The sequence below is a fragment of the Myotis nattereri genome, assembly GCF_964212035.1.
Source record: "Myotis nattereri genome assembly, chromosome: 15".
In the NCBI taxonomy this organism is placed as follows: domain Eukaryota; kingdom Metazoa; phylum Chordata; class Mammalia; order Chiroptera; family Vespertilionidae; genus Myotis; species Myotis nattereri.
The window spans coordinates 13,677,356-13,695,177 of NC_138090.1; the positions used below are offsets into that span (position 1 = coordinate 13,677,356).

Here is a 17,822-nt window from a genome sequence, read left to right on the forward strand (position 1 = left end):
TTTTATATATTAAAAAATTTTTTTTTATTGATTTCAAGAGACGGAGAAAGAGAGAGAGAAAAAAACATCAATGATGAGAGAGAATCATTGTTCCGCTGCCTCCTGCATGCCCCCTACTGGGGCAAACCGGGTATGTGCCCTTGATTGGAATCCAACTTGGGACCCTTGAGTCTGCAAGCCAATGCTCTGTCCACTGAGCCAAACTGGCTAGGGCTAGATAGTGTTTTTATAACTTATCAAATAATCTAAAAGTAAATCTTAGCAAAACTGTGCTATAGAGTAGTAAACCAAAAGTAATACTAGATTTTTCACCCATTTAAAATTATTTCTATCCCTTTACTTCCAAATTTCTCATTTCTCCAAGTGAAATTCAAAAAATTATCGCACCTACATATAGCCTTCATTTTATAAAATATAATGTCTCCATAAAATTGTTTACCAGAGAATGAATATACCTTTAATCTTATGGTGTAGGGAAGGAAAGAAAAGATAAATTTGCCAAACTTTGTATGTTCATTGCAGCTTCAAGATGAAATATATAAAATGGAGTCTAATTATATCGAAAAATCTTTTACAAAAATGTTCAAGAGGCTCAGTTGTTAGCTATAAAGACCTTTGGACTTTTCTGTATATGACAAAGCATCTGCCTGGGTTTCCCTGCTCCTCTCCACCTGGTGGGGAGACTTCATACCATTCCACACTTGTTAGCTCTAACTCTAAATCCTTCAGCATTGGAAATAGCTAATAAGAGGTCTGATGTTACTGAAATACCTCATTCTTGTGTGTAGAAATAGCTGTTCAGTAGACTGCTTATTTCTTGGATAAAAAAAAGGTGTTTTTTCCTACAGCACATATTGTTGATGCTCTACTTCTGTTGTGGTGGCACAAGCAATCCAGGTGTTGGGGTAGTAGGAGTTGAGGATGGGGGTTGCCACAAGTGGGCCAAATGCTATGACCTACATAACCTCTTAGTATGGCTGTTGAGGGTTGTTGACTTTTGTTTTAGGCTTTTAATTCACTCTACTCTTTAAAGCAGGAAATGATAAAATTTAGTAGGGGCATAAATAACTCTTTATGTTCTTACTAGAGGCCTGGTGCACAAAATTCATGTACTCGGGGGGCAAGGGGGGTCCCTCAGCCTGACCTGTGCCCTCTTGCAGTCCGGGAGCCCTTGGGGGATGTCCGACTGGTGGTTTAGGGGAGTGGGCCTAAGCCAGCAGTCGGACATCCTTAGTGCTGCCGCAGAGGCAGGAGAGACTCCTGAGACCACCGCTGTGCTCACCAGCCATGAGCCTGGCTTCTGGCTAAGCAGCACTCCCCCTGTGGGAGCGCACTGACCACGAAGGGGCAGCTCCTACATTGAGCATCTGCCCCCTGGTTGTCAGTGTGCGTTATAATGACTGGTCGTTCCACCATTCAGTCGATTTGCATATTAGCCTTTTATTATATAGAACAGGGGTGGGCAAACTTTTTGACTCAAGGGCCACAATGGGTTCTTAAACTGGACCGGAGGGCCAGAACAAAAGCATGGATGGAGTATTTGTGTGAACTAATTAATATAAATTCAAAGTAAACATCATTACATAAAAGGGTACAGTCTTTTTTTTGTTTTTGTTTTTTTAGTTTTATTCATTTCAAACGGGCCGGATCCGGCCCACGGGCCATAGTTTGCCCATGGCTGATATAGAATCTTAAATTGGTAAAAAAATAAATCAGCAAATAAAGCCACCTCACATACTTTGTAGACTAGAGTTTAAGTAGATCAATAAATTCATACACAAATACATTCAAAAGGAAGTGAAAAATGAAATTGCAAACAGTATTTTTAAGAAATGACTTACATATTGAATTTATCAAGACTCTTAATGATTTACAGTATGAATTACATCATAGATTTGTTTACCAATAATAATTTGGACTTGCTTAAGTTGAAATTCAAATTTTGGTCAGTCACATTAGAAAGATGTCTCAGGCCCTAACCAGTTTGGCTCAGTGAATACAGCGTTGGCCCATGAACTGAAAGGTCCCTGGTTCGATTCTGGTCGAGGGCACAGACCTTGGTTGCAGGCTCAATTGCTGGCGTTGGTCGGGGAGCATGTGTGGAGGCAGCCGATACATGTGTCTCTCTCACATCCATGTTTCTCTGTGTGTCTCTCACTCTCCCTTCCACTTTCTCTAAAAATCAATGGAAAAATATCCTCTGATGAGGATTAATAAAAAAAAGAAGAAAGATATCTTAGGAAGCTTGAGGTGGTAACCTGAGCATAACCCAGAGCTCCCAGCCTAAAGAAGGGGCAAAGGAGAGCAGTAGACTTATATACCACACTGAGCTTGAGTTTCTGCTAGAGGACAGTGAAAGGACTTCTTTGTTACAGTTCTGACCCCCGTCCTAAAATTCATATTCAGTATTCACCTGTAATGAGCATAATTTTTGTTTGGTTTTTTCAAGTCTCTGGATTATATTAAAGATTAAATTGGCAAGTAATTTTATTCAGCACTTTATGTAAGTGGTACATAAAGATTCAGTGGAGAACAAAGATAGACAAGGTAGGTCCCTGCCCTACAGGAATTTAAATCTACTAGTTATTATATTTTAATACTAGAGGCCTGTTGCACGAAAAGATTCATGCAATAGGCCTTCCCTTCCCCTGGATGCCGGCACTGGTTTTCCTCCGGCACCCGGGACCCAGGCCTTCGCTCCGGCCGGAGCCGCCTTGTCTTGGCTCCACCACTTCCACCACTTCGCGCCTATGTATGCAAATTAACCTCCATCTTTGTTGTTGGTCAATTTGCATATCTTGCTGATTATCCAGTGGGGGGCGTAGCGAAGGTATGGTCAGTTACCATGTTTGTCTATTATTAGATAGGATTAATATCATATTAATATGTATTAACACATTGTATGTGGGAAACGTGTTTACATGTTTTACGTATTTATACGTTCTACCAGTGTAGTAGAGCGCGGGACACATATTAATATGTTTTTTATAGACGAGCGGTAGAATGCGGGTAACGTATAAATACGTAAACTAAAGTTATCGTAATTTTACTGAACGTTGCCTTTTGCACAAAAAATTAGCAAAAATGGCCCGCGCCACCTGTTAGCGCGTGATAAAAACTACCCGCAAACAATGTGTTAAGTATATCTGAGTATAGTTGGCTTGAGTGCTTTCTTTGTGGAAAATCTTGACTTTATTGTAGTCTTAAAATCCTAACCTGTCAAGAACCTTCCAGGTGCCTTCAACTAAGTGAGGTTAGGCACACCAGACAGAAAACATTGTCCCATACACCTAAAAGTCACTGGTTCGATTTGGGGTCAGGGCATGTGCCCAGGCTCGATCCCCAGTAGGGGAGCGTGTGTAGGGGCAGCCCATCGATGTCTCTCTCACTCCCTCTTTACTCCTCTCTAAAAGCAATAAAAGCATATTAAAAAAACAAAAAACCACAAAACAGCACAGCTTCAATCAGGCTTTTGCTTAATGACACCACTTGGCTACTTCAGAAAACGACAGGTTCATACTTACGATCAGTGTACTTGGTAATGGGTGAATATTGCTTGATGAAGACTCATCCTCAAGAAAATGAAGCATTGACGTCCTCATAAAAACACAGGAAAACTACACATCATGTGGTTTTTGGTAACGAGAAAGCACCATTTTTAACCCCTTGGCAGTTTTAATACTTGAACAATGAGATAAGAATTAAAAAAGGTGTGTTGCGTGGCTGCCTGGATCATCTCTGAAATTACAATTTTGGAACTGTTAGGTGATAAGAAAAGGTGACTTGAATGTGACCTGGGTGGGTACTTGCTTCTGTGTTTGGCTCTTTGTCACTGCTGTGAGACCTGTCTGAAGTAGACACTCCCAAAGTCAAAATCAGATGTCATGTGTTCGTCTCAGTCACATTCACTGGTCCCCTTCCTGCCCTAATGAACTCTCAGTGCACTCGCTCCAAATAACCTCGAAGTAATTGTATCGAATTAGGATCCATTTATTCAGTCATCAAAAATTAATGTTTTCTCAGTAATAAGGCCCTTGCCTTTCAGGAGCTCACAACCTATTTGAGAGACAAACCATGATGCCTACTGATAATTTAAAATGATGAGTAATGTTAGAGGCCATGCACAGAGATCATGGGCCATCCTTGTGCTCCCTCTTTGTGTGGTACTAGCCCATAGATCCACACATAGAATCCACACTGAAAACGCTGTTCCTTTCCTTTTTAAAATATATTTTTATTGATTTCAGAGAGGAAGGGAGAGGGAGAGATAATAACATCAACGATGAGACAGAATCATTGATCGGCTGCTTTCTGCACTCCCCCTACTGGGGATTGAACCTGCAACCCGGGCATGTCCCCTTGACCAGAATCGAACTCTTCAGTCCGCAGGCTGATGCTCTATCCACTGAGCCAAACCGGCTAGGGCTGAAAACAGTTTATTATGTAGTTTGAAATAACAGGGGTGCCAAGGACTACTTTAGTCTATTTAGGTCCCCTTTATATTCTCACTAAGTACTATATGGGTATTGTGTGTGTGTGTTTTAAATATCCATTACACTTAGGAGGAAACTGAAGAGAAAATGTCCTGTCATGCAAAACATCCTTGTAACTTTTCATTTACATAGAAACTTACATTCCATAGCTGCTAGTTATTTCTAACAGTCAGGAATAGGTTTGGATTAATTCCATCCTTTGCAAACCACCATGGATAGTTAATAAATCCTAGTCTAGAAAATTTACTTAAAAAGCATCCTCTCCCTCTCTCATAGGTCTGTACCCAATACCTTCAAAAACTGGTCTCAATTAGTGATTACTAGCTTGCCAGCACTGATTAATCATCACTTTTGTAATTAGATTCCTTTAGCTTCTAGTTCCTACTTCTTTACTATTCTACATTAAGTACTAACCACAATCAAACCAAATCTTCATCCTTCATTTCTTTGCCTTTCTGAGTGTTGCCATTTAAAAATTTGTCATTTACATAAAAATATACTTCTACACTTGAAAGAAATTTCATTAGTTTAACACCATAATTGTAAAATGAAGTGGAGTCTTAGATAGTGAAGTAACTTGTCCAAGGACACACATGGAGTTAGTAGCAGAGCACGTATTCAAATCAAAGCTAATTTCTAGGCAACTCTTCTGCTTACATATGTGCTTCCTCAGGTCCTATCTTACCAGAGTACAATGCTACTCCCACTCATTATTTTAAGCCTTCTGCTCTTTGGTGAAACTATAAAACTTAGCCCATTCTCCAGGTTCCTAGCATGAAGATGCCTAAATCTCTTTGCTCTGACCATTCACTGTAGTCCTTTGCCCACAGGATTTTTCCAGTTGGATATTCTAATTTCCAATTCCAGATGTAACCTACCTAACCACCTTCCATATTCCTCCTCTAAATTCCTCCTCAGCTTATTTCCAATAGTGACAGCACCATTCTTTCTAAATTCAAAACCTTGGTGGTGGTGGTTGTGGTGAGTCAGTTCTTTCGTCTCTCCCTCTTCCTACCATCACACTATACCCACTTTCCCTCCCCTAATATCACATTTGTCACAGGTCCTTTGCATTTTCTTTTTCTAAATGATTTCCCTGCTTTAGTCTTTTGGCCTCTAAAAAGTGACAGGTATTTTAAAGCTGACTCTACCATTTATTTACTAAAAAAATTATGTGAACTGTCAAAGACTCAGTTAACTGATAAAGTAGGGTAGTAGTGATCTTAAATGTTGTGAAGATTAATTGAAATAAGATATAAAATTTCAATTATAAAGTCTAACCTGTAGATGTTCAATAAATATTTGTGGAATGAGTGTTAGTTCCCTTCTCCTTATAGCCATAATTAATATGAGTTTGAAGAATTTTTTTAACTCCCTAAACTATAAAAAGATTAGATGTTAATGCTTGAAGATTTTTTAAAAATGATTGTGTCTCCTTTGATCTACAACCACACCAAACTCTTAAGTGTAGAATTTTTTTTATCTTGGTCTATTTTTGTTTATAACAGCCTTGAAAGTGTGCAATTCAGTGATTTTTGGTATATTCACATAGTTATGTAACCATTACCACTGTCTAATTTTAGAACATTTTCATTATTCCAAAAAGAGATTCCATATACATTAGCAGTTACTCTCACAAGTCCTGGAAACTGCCTATTTTCTGTCTATATGGATTGGCCTGTTCTGGCCATTTTATACAAATGGAATCAAACAATATATGGCCTTTGTGTCTGGCTTCTTTTACTTAGCATGTTTTTAAGTTTCATCCATGTTGTAACATGTATTAGAATTTCATTCCTTTTTATGGCTGAACAATAGGCCTGATGCACGAAATTCATGCACTGGGGGTAGGAGGGGGTTGTCCCTCAGCCCAGCCTGCACCCTCTCAGTCTGCGACCCCTCAGGGGATGTCCGGAAGCCCTCACTCCTTACTGCCTGCCTGCACGCTGCTTATCGCTTGGCTCCCTGCTCCGTAGTGCTGTGTGGAGGCAGAAGAGGCTCCTGCCACTGCTGCTATGCTCTCCATCCGTGAGCCCAGCTTCTGGCTAAGCAGCACTCCCCCTGTGGGAGCGCACTGACCACCAGGGGGCAGCTCCTGTGTTGAGCATCTGCCCCCTGGTGGTCAGTGCACATCATTGCGACAAGTCGTTCTGGTCATTCCGCCATAATGATCGCTTAAGCTTTTATTATATAGACTAGAGGCCTGATGCATGAAATTCATATAAGAGTAGGCCTTCCTGCCCTGACTGGTTTGGCTCAGTGGATAGAGCATCGGCCTGCAAACTGAAAGGTCCCAGGTTTGATTCTGGTCAAGGGCATGTACCTTGGTTGCAGGCACATCCCCAGTAGGGAGTGTGCAGGAGGCAGCTGATCAATGTTTCTCACTCATTGATGTTTCTAACTCTCTATCCCTCTCCTTTCTTCTCGGTAAAAAAATCAATAAAATATGTTTAAAAAAAAAAAAAAGAGTAGGCCTTCCTTCCCCTGGCTGTCGACACCAGCTTTCCTCTGGCACCCAGGACCTGGGCTTCCCTCGCAGCCCTGGCTTCGTCCAGAGGTTGTCCGGTCTAATTAGCATATTATGCTTTTATTATTATAGATAATATTCTGTTGTATAGATAGGCCACATTTTGTTTATCTCTTCATCATTTTGTAGACATTTGGGTTGTTTACATAGGGGCTGTCATGTATAATGTTAATATGAACATTTGGGTACAAGTTTTTATGTGGATATTTTTTAGTTCTTTTATTATATGCCTGGGAATAGAATCTTTAGTTGATAAAGCAAAGAATTTTCATTTCAAATCAGAGTTCTCATGGCAAGAGAACTAGTTTCTTATTTGGGGTGTTTTCTTCTATGTTGGTTCCGTAAGATTGAAATTCTTTGCACTAGACCTCATAGAGCACTGTGTTCCCAGTCATGGAAAACAACAGAAAACCAAGAGCCTGCAATCAGAAAGCATCAGAAACAATACAAATGCCCCCACATGATAAAGGATGCTTTCATAAACATAGGGTAACAAAATAACCTCCAAATCCCAGTGGTTTACTCTCAACAAAGCGTTCATTTCATTCACTTTATATATGAGGTACACTGCAAGATCAAAAAAGGAAAACTCTCCTAAAGGGATGCAAATTAAGGAGAAGTTAGGTTAAAGTGAACACATTTATGAAAAGTATCCTATCCTTTGCTCTAGAGGAGTGGTTCTCAACCTGTGGGTCGCGACCCCTTTGGCAGTCGAACGACCCTTTCACAGGGGTCGCCTAAGACCATTGGAAAACACATATATAATTACATATTGTTTTTGTGATTAATCACTATGCTTTAATTATGTTCAATTTGTAACAATGAAAATATATCCTGCATATCAGATATTTACATTACGATTCATAACAGTAGCAAAATTTCAGTTATGAAGTAGCAACGAAAATAATTTTATGGTTGGGGGTCACCACAACATGAGGAACTGTATTAAAGGGTCGCGGCATTAGGAAGGTTGAGAACCACTGCTCTAGAGCATGAGCTGAGTGAGTGTAAGCACATTTCTCTGTTATTCTCAGCCATCCCACCTTCTCAACCCAACTGAAATGAAAGGGAGAATGAGGGATCTGAAACAGTTTATAGAATATTTCCATTTAGCTCAGGAGCAGGTTTCAAGCACTGTCTTTACCTTCATAGAAAGCCGTGGCAAGAGGAAAAATGGCTTTGAAATAGAGATTGGCATTGAGCATCATGATCAGTCACTCAGAGGTCACTAATTCCTCTCCCTTTTGTTTTTCAGTGAACGAGATAATTGGGAGAGACATGTCTCAGATTTCTGTTTCCCAAGGAACAAGGGTGAGCAGGCAGGCTCCCCTCCCTGGTCCCGATTCCTTGGATTTAGGAAGATCTGATGAGCTCTGACAGTGCTCGCTGCAACCTTGCATCCACCACCACCATATACTTCTCAGCATGTTTCTCTCCTTGGACCTTGGTTTTCCAACTCTGCGGCCTTCAGGACTGGCGCCAGGAGTTGGGATCACTGGGGAAAGCAGCAGTCCTCCACCTCAGGACTTGGGTAGATTTTGTAAAAGATCAGGAACAGCAGAGGCTGTTTGAGCTTTGGGGAAATGAGCTTTGCTTTTTATTTTTGAATAGGATACTTTTATATGATGGGTGCTTTGAGTGTGAATACAGCAGGCTCTTCATTTCAGAGGTGCTGCTTTTGCAGATGACCTCATTGCTTAGCTAGAATTAGTGATTTGAACTGCTTTGTGGTCATTTGAAGGACCTTTTAGCTTTAATGATATTTTTAAAATAGGAACTTTTGATAAAACCTTCCAGAGGCAAACATAAAAGAAAAAAATTGTCCAAGCCCACACCTATGCCTCAGAAATTCAGCATGTGTCCTGAAGCATTTATAGATTCATAGGAAATAAAGCCAAATGTAGCTCATACCTCTTCAAAAGTAAACTGTTAGATAAAATGAGAAGAGACCATTCCAATCATTGAAGTGTTGGAATATTAAATGACATTCCAGAGCATAGCCTTTTTGTAACTTTCTAGATATTCCTGCAGTCTCTCCATTCTGACTTCATGTTGAAATTGCTTTTTTTCCCTCAGGGCCTTGGGTAAGATAGCTACTTATGAGGTGACTGTGAAAGGTGAGGTTTTAGCTTCCTAGCTTTAAGTTCCTGCCATCCTACAAACAAGTGCTCTTCCTTTTTGTGTCCTTTTGTAAGTGGGAGCATTAGCCTTTGGCTGCTCTGTAACCTTTGAAGCAAGTCTCATGATGGTTTAGACAACTTTGCTGGTTCTAACTCCTCTCCAGGGGCCAGGTTGTGTCAGGAACTAAGCACAAATGAGCAATGCTTCAGAACAAGAGCAGAGAAAGCACAAGACTCCAGATGGGAAGCTTTTAAGATTCATACTGGCACGGAAGGCTTATCCCTCATTCTGTTTACAGCCTAAAAAGATTCTGGCCTACCCTGTTCCATCTGCATGGCCTAAAAACCAGCCTTTTCCCCAAAAGGCTTTGAGCCAAATAAAAAAATGAGGTAGCATCATAAACCTGACCCTCCAGACCAAAGATGCCCTGGTGCTGCTGCAGGTGAAGCTGGCACTCAAGACAGGGGCCAGCAAGAAGCTCCAGCCTGCTGTCTACCAAAGGAGTGCCCAACTTGGGTGCTTTCTTCAAGCCCCGTCCTTACCACTCCCATTAATAGGATAAGTTACTTGGTCCAAGGCCTGGGCCATTTCAAAGCTCCTGAAGCTTGTAGTATGTTTTCATGTGAAATTATGTACTTTATTCAGAAAGCAAAATTGTTGAGTGCCTACATATGAGACCGTGTGCTAGGCTGGTTAAAGGTCTGATGTTATTCCAGGGGATTGTGGGTCCTAGATGCCAGGATTCACTACTGAGACCAAGTGAATCCTGGGCAGAGGAAGCTTGTTCATTGCCTACCACCTATAGTCACCCAGGTAGGAGCTATTGACCCATGATGAGGAAGTGTTTGTTTTTTTCTCTCTTTAAACCATGTTTTAGATTTTTCCCTTAAAACTAGTTAAGAAGAAATGTCTGTCCTTCAGCAAATCACTCTGGTCCTCTTGGAGCTGGGTGTTTTCATATTTTCTTTGAAAATGTAGTGTAGTGAGATATTTCAGGGCTATGGTTGGAAGCCCACAGCTTCCTTTGGAGGCTGTGGGGGGCTGGCCAATAACATGAAGTTCCACAGAGCTGGTCAGACTTGCCTCCACCCTTTTGTCCCTGGTATAGCTGCCTCACATGGGTTTCTTACAAAAGTTCTCTTTGCAGGATCCATTGGGGGTTGCTTTGTTGTCCTCAAGAATAAAAGCCTCTATGATCCAGAGTTGCTATGCACCAAATTTTGATGCCTTTTAAATACCTTGATGCCTGTAGCACTAGAAATGCTTTCCTATTTAAAATAAAAGTTGAATTTTAAAATAGAGCTTTGTATACTATGTAAGCAGTTTTGTATCAGCTTTGTAAAAGCTTTGGTGTAAGAGTCAATATTTTTTGGCTTTGTAGATAAAGACTTACATTTTTGTGCAACATAGTGGTATTAAAGCACACATCCATTGGACTATGCAATTTGGGTTCTAGTTAGCAGCACTGAGCAGCTGGGCATGTGCTAGCACCTACTCCTACCCCCTCCAGCCGGTGTGAGATCTTGGATTAAAGAATGGGATGAGCAGCCCTCTGCTTATTAGAGACGCACAGAGAAACATGGCTGAAAACAGCTTTAAAAGGAACAGCTGTCTCCAGGATCACGTGTGGTGCTGCTGCCTGGGGTGCAGCCCACTGCTGCCCAGGGCTAGTCACTATCATCAGAGCTCTGCTGGGTCTGGCTGTGAAGCTGTTTTTGATACTCAGAACAGATGGTCACCTTTAAGGCTCAGATGGGCTCAAGTTGAAACCTTGTATTTTATAAAATGGATGATGTTCAGTTTACAGCACTCGGGATTGTGTTTTCTTGTACATTTTGTATTTTAAAACCTTTTATAGGAGTACAGTGCTCCTTACACAATACAAAGGGAAGAGCCAGCAATTGAGGCTCCTCAGTTACAGTGCTGAAATAATAAACGATGACAGGTCAACAGTCTCCTTGAATTCTGCCTGAGTTTTCCTCTGACTGGGGCTGGTGAGGAGCCCCTCACCCTGGGGGCCAAAGCTAAGGGCACTTTGGCTTTTAGAAAGTCCACGTGGTTAGGAACCTTTGTTTATTTTCTGGAGAGGGTAGAGTTCCAAATTCTTTCTGAAGCTTCAGTTCTGCACCTTCTAATGGGTGCAAAGGACATTCCACCGTGTCTGCTAAGTTCAGGACAACTGGCCTGCCCAAGGTGTGCACAAAAAGTAGGCAGAAAAGTCTCCTTTAAAATTCAAGCCTGAGTTTTTATGTGAGGGCCTCCTGCCCCCTAGTGTCCTCTGGGGATACTGCAGTACAGCTCATCAAAACAGCCTGTGGTTTTGCCGTCTGGTATTCCTTGTGCCAAGCTGGAGGGGCTGGCAGCCTTAGGTGGGACCACCCCTGGCACAGTGTAGCCATTGAGGTCCAAGCATCCTGGGGACTGGGGCCAGCACTCTGTTTCTCTGCTCCACCATCAGAAGCTCCCAGGAGTCATACATTGAAGGCACCAGGGCTTACATTTTTAAAAAAGGCAAGCCTGCTGTGGATGTCAGCCCCACAGTATCTGTGGGCATGGGCCATAGCCAGAACAGACCAAAGGCTCTCCGGGTGCTACTCAAGAGGCCCAGGTCAGGCCTTTGGGAGCAGGGTAGCACCATTCCACCCCCAGCCCTACATGCAAGATTTAGCTATCATCTTTAGGGTGAACAGCAGAGCAGTAAGTGGGGGGATGGAGCTGGGGCTTGAGCTCCTCTGAGTGCCTTCAGAAGTCACCAGGATGAGGGCACTGGTTCTCTGGATGCAGGAGAGACGTTAGCTGAAGACATCAGCCAGCTCTTACCTCCTGACTCCCTCATCTACAAACACACCCACTCTTTGGGGGCCTGTAGCACAGTGCGAGGTGGGTCACCAACAGGCATCAGGCTGGTGTAGTCATCAGGAGCTAGCTGCAGAAGGAACAGAGATTTAGGGCAGGGAGCTCTAGGCTCAGCCAGGTCCCCAAATCCCCCTAGTCACACCTTACCTGGTAGGCCTGAAAGACGCTGAGCAGATCCTTCATACCAGCTGTGTATGGGACACCCTGCATACGGACCAGGGCTCCTGGTTGGGACAACACTGAGGTAGGAGCAGAAGCCAGGGCTGCAGGGGGCGTGGTGAGGTAGCCCACAGTGGTGGGAGAGACTGGGGGGCTAGGGTGGGAAAATAGGGTTTTAGTACAGTTCTACCTACAACCTACACCAAGACTTTCCTCCCTCTTCCCTTGCCTCTGACTTAAGCTTAGTTCATTTTAGTTCCTCCTCCCTAAAACCTGTCCTCTATGTCATCTATTCTAGTTTGTAGATAACATCAGCTAGCCCGCATCTCACTCCCTTTCAGACCGTGGGTTATCTGACCCAGGAAGAGGATCATGACCCTCCTCCAAACCAGGACAGGGGCAAGTCTGCAGTTCTCTTAGCAGCAGGGTACCTGGGGTAGTAAGCTGTGTAGTTCATGTAGAGTTGAGTGGCTGGCCCGGGGTAGTAGGCAATGGGAGTGGGGGCAGCAGGCACCCTGGCAGCTGGGAGCAGTGCTGAAGAGGGATAGAGAGCTGCCGTCTCAGTGGGAATGAGTGTTGGGGTGGCTTGGAAGGTGGCGTAGGCTGGTGGCGAGAGGCCTAGAGGCAGAAGCAGAGAGTACATCTGCAGGGGGCCTGGTGCTGCCCTGGGTGGGGCAGCCAGAAAGAAGTCCCCACTGTAGAACGTGAAGGTTATAACTGGCACGCACATCCCTCCTACTTCCCCAGCCCCGGGATACTCACAGGGCAGTTTGCAGGGTGGAGGAGACATGCCGCTGCGGCCCAAAGTGCCCCCCATCAGCACACGGCTCATCTCCTCTGTGGAGCAGGGAACTACCTCCACGTAGCGTTCCTTCATCACTTTCTTATGGCAGCGCTGAGAAGCAGCTAAGGCCCGCTCGGCTGACGTCATCTGGATGAAGGCATCGCCAGATGGCCGGCCCTGTGCACACCATCTTATAAGCAGTCTATCCTGTTAGCCAGGGTCCCTTACTCCCAACCACACACTCCTCTCTCTCTGTGTGTCCCCCTTTTGGCAGCAGCCTCACCTGCTGGTTGAGCACCATGTGCACACCATGGGGCCGGATGTCAGCTGCTGCCTCCCCCAGGAAGCTTAGGATGTCTTCGATGGTGGCTGTGTAGGGCAGGCCTCGGAGGCGTACACAGTCTCTCCCAGTCCCAGCTACCATCGGGAAGGGGATGGGCAGCAGTGGAGCAGTCAGTGTGGGAAGGAGTGGACTGGAAGCGTAGCGGTTCAGGACCTAATAAGGAAGGCAGCAACTGGTCATGCCAAGTAGGGCAGGGACACCCTGGAGAAGCACATGGGGGTGGGGGAGCCCTGGGTGCTCACCTGCTGCACCTCGGCTGCAGTGCTCCGGAAGAGTTCAATGTATCGCTTACCCAGCATGCCCTTGTGCCTGCGCAGTGCAGCTTGTGCCAGCTCCTCACAGGCAAAGAGTGCAAAGGCATCGCCAGTGGGCCTGCCGTCAGGGTGGCGCACAAAGAGCAGCCCATCGGCACCCCCCGTCACTGGGCACTCTGGCCCCAGGAAGTCGAGCACGTCTGCTGGCCCAGCTGAGAAGGGCAGTCCCCGCAGCCGCAGGATCACTTGGTCTTCCCGTGACAGGAACCGAGCCACCTCTAGTGATGTGCCTTGATGAGGGTGGCATGGGAGTCACCTACTGACTTCATTCATGCCCTTCCAACTACCCATCCAAACCTGGCACACAGGGGAGCAGAAAGGCAAGGGATGGTGGGGGAGTGGGACATGGGTCAAGAACCAGAGGGAGCTAGGTGCTGCTGGGGGCACAACTCACCCCCTGCGATCTTTACAAACTCCTCTCCTGTTGCTTTATATACCTGTGGGGACAGTGGGGACAGTCCGTGGGTCTCAGGCCTGAGGGGGCTGGCCTCAGCTCTGCTCTGCTCCACTCCCAGCCCAAAGGCCCACCTCAATGTAGCGGACACCCATGTGGTGCTTGTGTCTCTGCAACGCTAGGTCCCGCTGCTCGCTGTCCACAAAGCGGATGAGGGCCTCGCCATTTCTTCGCCCCTGGGCATTGAGGCAGAGGGCTACACCACCCCTGTGGAGTCAAGGCTATGTTAGTACCTCCTGGGTAGGCCTGCCCTCCTGCGCCCACCATCATGCTGCACCCACCTGGCAATGTTGAGTCCTTTGAAGAAGCGAGCCACGTCCTGGTCTGATGACTGCCAGGGCAGCCCACGGGCCCGAACCACAGTCTCACTGTCCACCACCTCAGCCTTGCTGCTGTGGGGTTAGGGGCCAGGGTCAGAGCTGTCTATCCTGTTAACAAGGGTGCCTTACTATTGTCACCCCCATCCCTGCCCTGCACTCACCAAGGTCCCGTCTCATATTTCTGCTTTATCACCTCGGGCTTCGAAAACAATTGATCTGAGAGGAGATGACATGGGAGTCAGCAGGGTCAGGTGGAGGGGGGTCTCCCCACCAAACTCTCTAAAAAGAGGACAGTTGAAGAGGAGATGACGAAGGGGCTCCCACCATATGGTCTCTCAGAAAAGGTAAGAACTAGGGAAGGGGACTTTGAGGAATTAATAGGCAGGCATTCACCCAGCCCTGAGAGAGAACGGGTAACAGATGGTGAGGGGAACCTTACCATTGGGCCCTTCAAGTAGGTGGAGGATGACAGCTACCATTGTCTTCACTTCCCAGACCCCAAAGTCATCCTCTGTGGCATCTGTTTCCAGCCCCAACTCTATGAGCAGTGAAATAATAATGAGGAAATCCCAGCAGGAGAGGCTTAGGGCAATCAGCGGGAGCCCTATGACTGGTCCCACCTAGGCCCAAGTCCCCTACATAAGCATGTGGAATCCCAGCAAGCACATGTTTTGGCCCTGCTCATGTATGCCCTTACAGATCCCCCAGCCCAGACATATGTAGACATGTCTACTTTTCAAATGTGCCCCAATCCAGACAGACATGCACTTAAGGACTCAGCAGATAATGCTAATTGGGTATGTTCATATAAGCCACCAGCATGCACATACTCAGACACATATAGCCTAGGGCTGCCCATCCACTCTAACCCCTCTGGGACACAGGTACCCTGTGCCATGGTGGCCACGGTGAGATCCCTGGCGAGGCGGGCGCTTGGGTGCTGCACGTGGAACTCTCTGCGGAGGTCGTAGAAGGAGAAGAAGGTGTCGGGGAGTACCAGGTTCTGGGGGCACAGGTGAGCAGGGATGAATAGATGAAACAGCAGCCCACCCCCACGACAATGGATGGCCTGGGAACCCTGCCCCCTGTTGTGCCCTCAGTGGCATACCTTCCTAGAGGCCTCAGGGTGCAGGACCTGTCGCAGCAGCTGCTGTCCATCAGTGCAGAGCATGTAGGGGCCCCCGCCCAGCAGAGCCACATCCCCGATCACCAGCTGTGAGAACTGGGAAGAGAGACAGACTCACAGCTGGGCAGGCAGGAAGAAAGAGGGCGCAGGCTGCAAAGCTGGTTCTGCCAGATGTTCGGCCAGCCCTACCCTGCTTGGGGAGTAGGTGGCCATACCTGTTGGGCCTGGCTCTGTAGTTCCCTTTTTCCCCTCAGAGCACCATCAGCTTCTCCAGGCCAAAAGGGGCCAGTGACATATCCCCTAAGCCCCCACTGCACACACTCCAGCAGTCTGGAGTGGGGCCAGAGCAAACACCTGGTGGAGTGGGACAAGCAGGTGGGAAGGGGCGGGGCAAAGCAGGTTAAACCTGTCCCTGACCAGGCTCCACCTTCAGACAGGTGGGAGAGGCCCAGTCCTGCCTCGGGCCCATCCGGCTCATGGTCAATGGCAGCCCCGCCTCTAGGTCTGACCAACCGAGGGCCAGAGAAATTCCAAGGACAGAGCTCCACACCTGGACGCCAGGGGCAGCATGAGCTTTGACCCACACCCTATCGACCTGCTGGCACTGAACTGTTTGCTCATAGAGGGGGTGGCACTCCTGAAACTGCCCAGCCCCTCCCCCAGCCTCCATCCCTGCTGGCGAACAGGTATAAGCACTCAGCACAGCCCCAAGATCCTCCCCCACGCCAACCTTACGCTCTGAGACTGGCCGAGCAAGGCAACCCAGCTCCCTTCAGCACACTCCCCAAGTGGGGGCTGGCCTGGAAGCCCTTCGGCAACAGCCTAGGTTGAAACATCTTTGTGCTTCCATTTCCTCACCAGGAACTACCAGAGTCGGAAAACGAAAGAATTCGTGCGTGTAAAGCGCTTGCACTCATTATACTCAACCGTCAGACACGGGTTGAGCGCAGTAGTGAAGATAATGAAGAGAAAACAGCGATGGGAACAGCCTCCCACTTCAGCCAGGGCCAGGAGGCAACCCTCGGCCTTGGCACTCCGGAGGCAGGTAGCCTCCAGGCGGGGTCAGGGCAGCGCCCACGCCCGGACGGCCAGCTGGGGCAGGCCTCAACGAGCAGCTTACACCTGGCGGCGTCTGCCTCCGGGGCAGACACCGCCCTACGCCCCCGCCCAAGCGTCTCCCCGGCGGGTGGGTGGGCCGAGGTCGCTGGCGGGAGGGACAGTGACCTATGACCAAGGCCCCTTGGCCCTTTCGGCTTCTGGCTGCTGTTCTGAGCGACCTGGCTGGGCAGGCTCCCAGTTTCAGGCTCAGCCTGGCTCCCCCGCCGGCCCGGGGACTCTAGGAAGGGTCTCGCGGCCTCCATCCCCACCGCCTCAATAGGGTGGATCTGGAAAGACGGAGAAGAACTCCCCCACCCCCGAAATGGCCGGCACACGCGGACACGCGGGAGTCGATGAAAGTTTCAAACAACAGGAACCCGTCCTACCGCCCGGGCCAGTTAGCCCCGGCGCGCCAGGCCTCGCCTCCTGCAGCCTCTCCCGCGTAGCAAGGTACCCGGGGTCCGGCCGCGTCTCCACCCACCCCGCCCCGGGCGCTCACCTGCTGCAGCACCTTGTCCAGCGGCTCGGCCCGCGCCAGGCTGTCGGCGCTCAGGCCGCTCGCCTCGCGGCACTGCGGACTCAGGGCGGCCGCCTCCGCGCGAACCAGTGACTTGTGCAGCGTCCCCACCTGCGAGAGGCGGGGGGAACCGATCAAGCCCTGCGCCCTTGGATCCTGAAGCTCCCCGGGGACGCCACCACCTTCTGCTCACCCTACCTGGCGGCTCCGCGGCTCCACCACTTGCCACACTAGCAGGATTAAGTCGGTCTCATCGGAGCCCAGGTCCGGCCCCAGTGCACCGGCCGTGGCCCCGAACAGGACGACCAGGGGTCCGGACTCTGGGCAGGTCTCGGCGGAAGAGTCTGCGGCAGGGTTCGGGCCCGGGGGCGGCGGCGGCGGTGGCGCCGGAGTCATGGCCGCAGAGAAAGGGGGCGCTCGGCCACGCACACGCGGACCGACGAGGCGCACGCTCGCACCGACCGACGGCAGACGCGGAGCGGCTAGGGCGGGACCCCTGGTGTCGGGGGCGGCACCTGCGGCCCGGCTGGCGCAGTGGGCGCTGCTGAGACCCGCCCGCAGCGCCCGGCGAGGCGGGGCGGCTACCGCCCCAGTCCTCCCTGGGCGAGTTACCTGTGGGTCCCGCGGGCCACGTGACCGAGGGCGGCTCCGGGAGCCGCGGGGGGGAGGCTGCCCGAACCCTGCCCGGGACGCGCGCGCTCACCCGCCCG

The 17,822-nt window shown here is 48.1% G+C and overlaps 2 protein-coding genes across 2 annotated transcripts in view; one reads left to right on the top strand and one right to left on the bottom strand.

Moving 5' to 3' along the window:
• NFATC3 (nuclear factor of activated T cells 3) overlaps positions 1 to 10,434 on the top strand; it is a gene marked incomplete at its 3' end in the record, with an annotated part of 97,493 nt that extends 87,059 nt beyond the window's left edge. Inside the window, exon 10 of the mRNA XM_081107600.1 lies at positions 8,276 to 10,434. Coding sequence (XP_080963726.1) covers positions 8,276 to 8,397 — 122 coding nt within the window. The remainder of the gene's footprint in view (positions 1 to 8,275) is intronic.
• Positions 10,435 to 10,906: 472 nt separating this feature from the next.
• On the bottom strand, positions 10,907 to 17,508 carry ESRP2 (epithelial splicing regulatory protein 2; the record flags this gene model as incomplete). The annotated part of the gene is given in 15 exon segments (XM_081107634.1): positions 10,907 to 12,067; positions 12,145 to 12,310; positions 12,588 to 12,774; positions 12,919 to 13,117; positions 13,224 to 13,436; positions 13,526 to 13,827; positions 13,992 to 14,034; positions 14,126 to 14,258; positions 14,333 to 14,443; positions 14,533 to 14,587; positions 14,811 to 14,909; positions 15,260 to 15,374; positions 15,480 to 15,593; positions 17,095 to 17,301; positions 17,305 to 17,508. Coding segments are annotated over 15 exon segments (2,238 nt in total). The 3' UTR covers positions 10,907 to 11,977.
• Between the last annotated feature and the right edge of the window lie 314 nt (positions 17,509 to 17,822).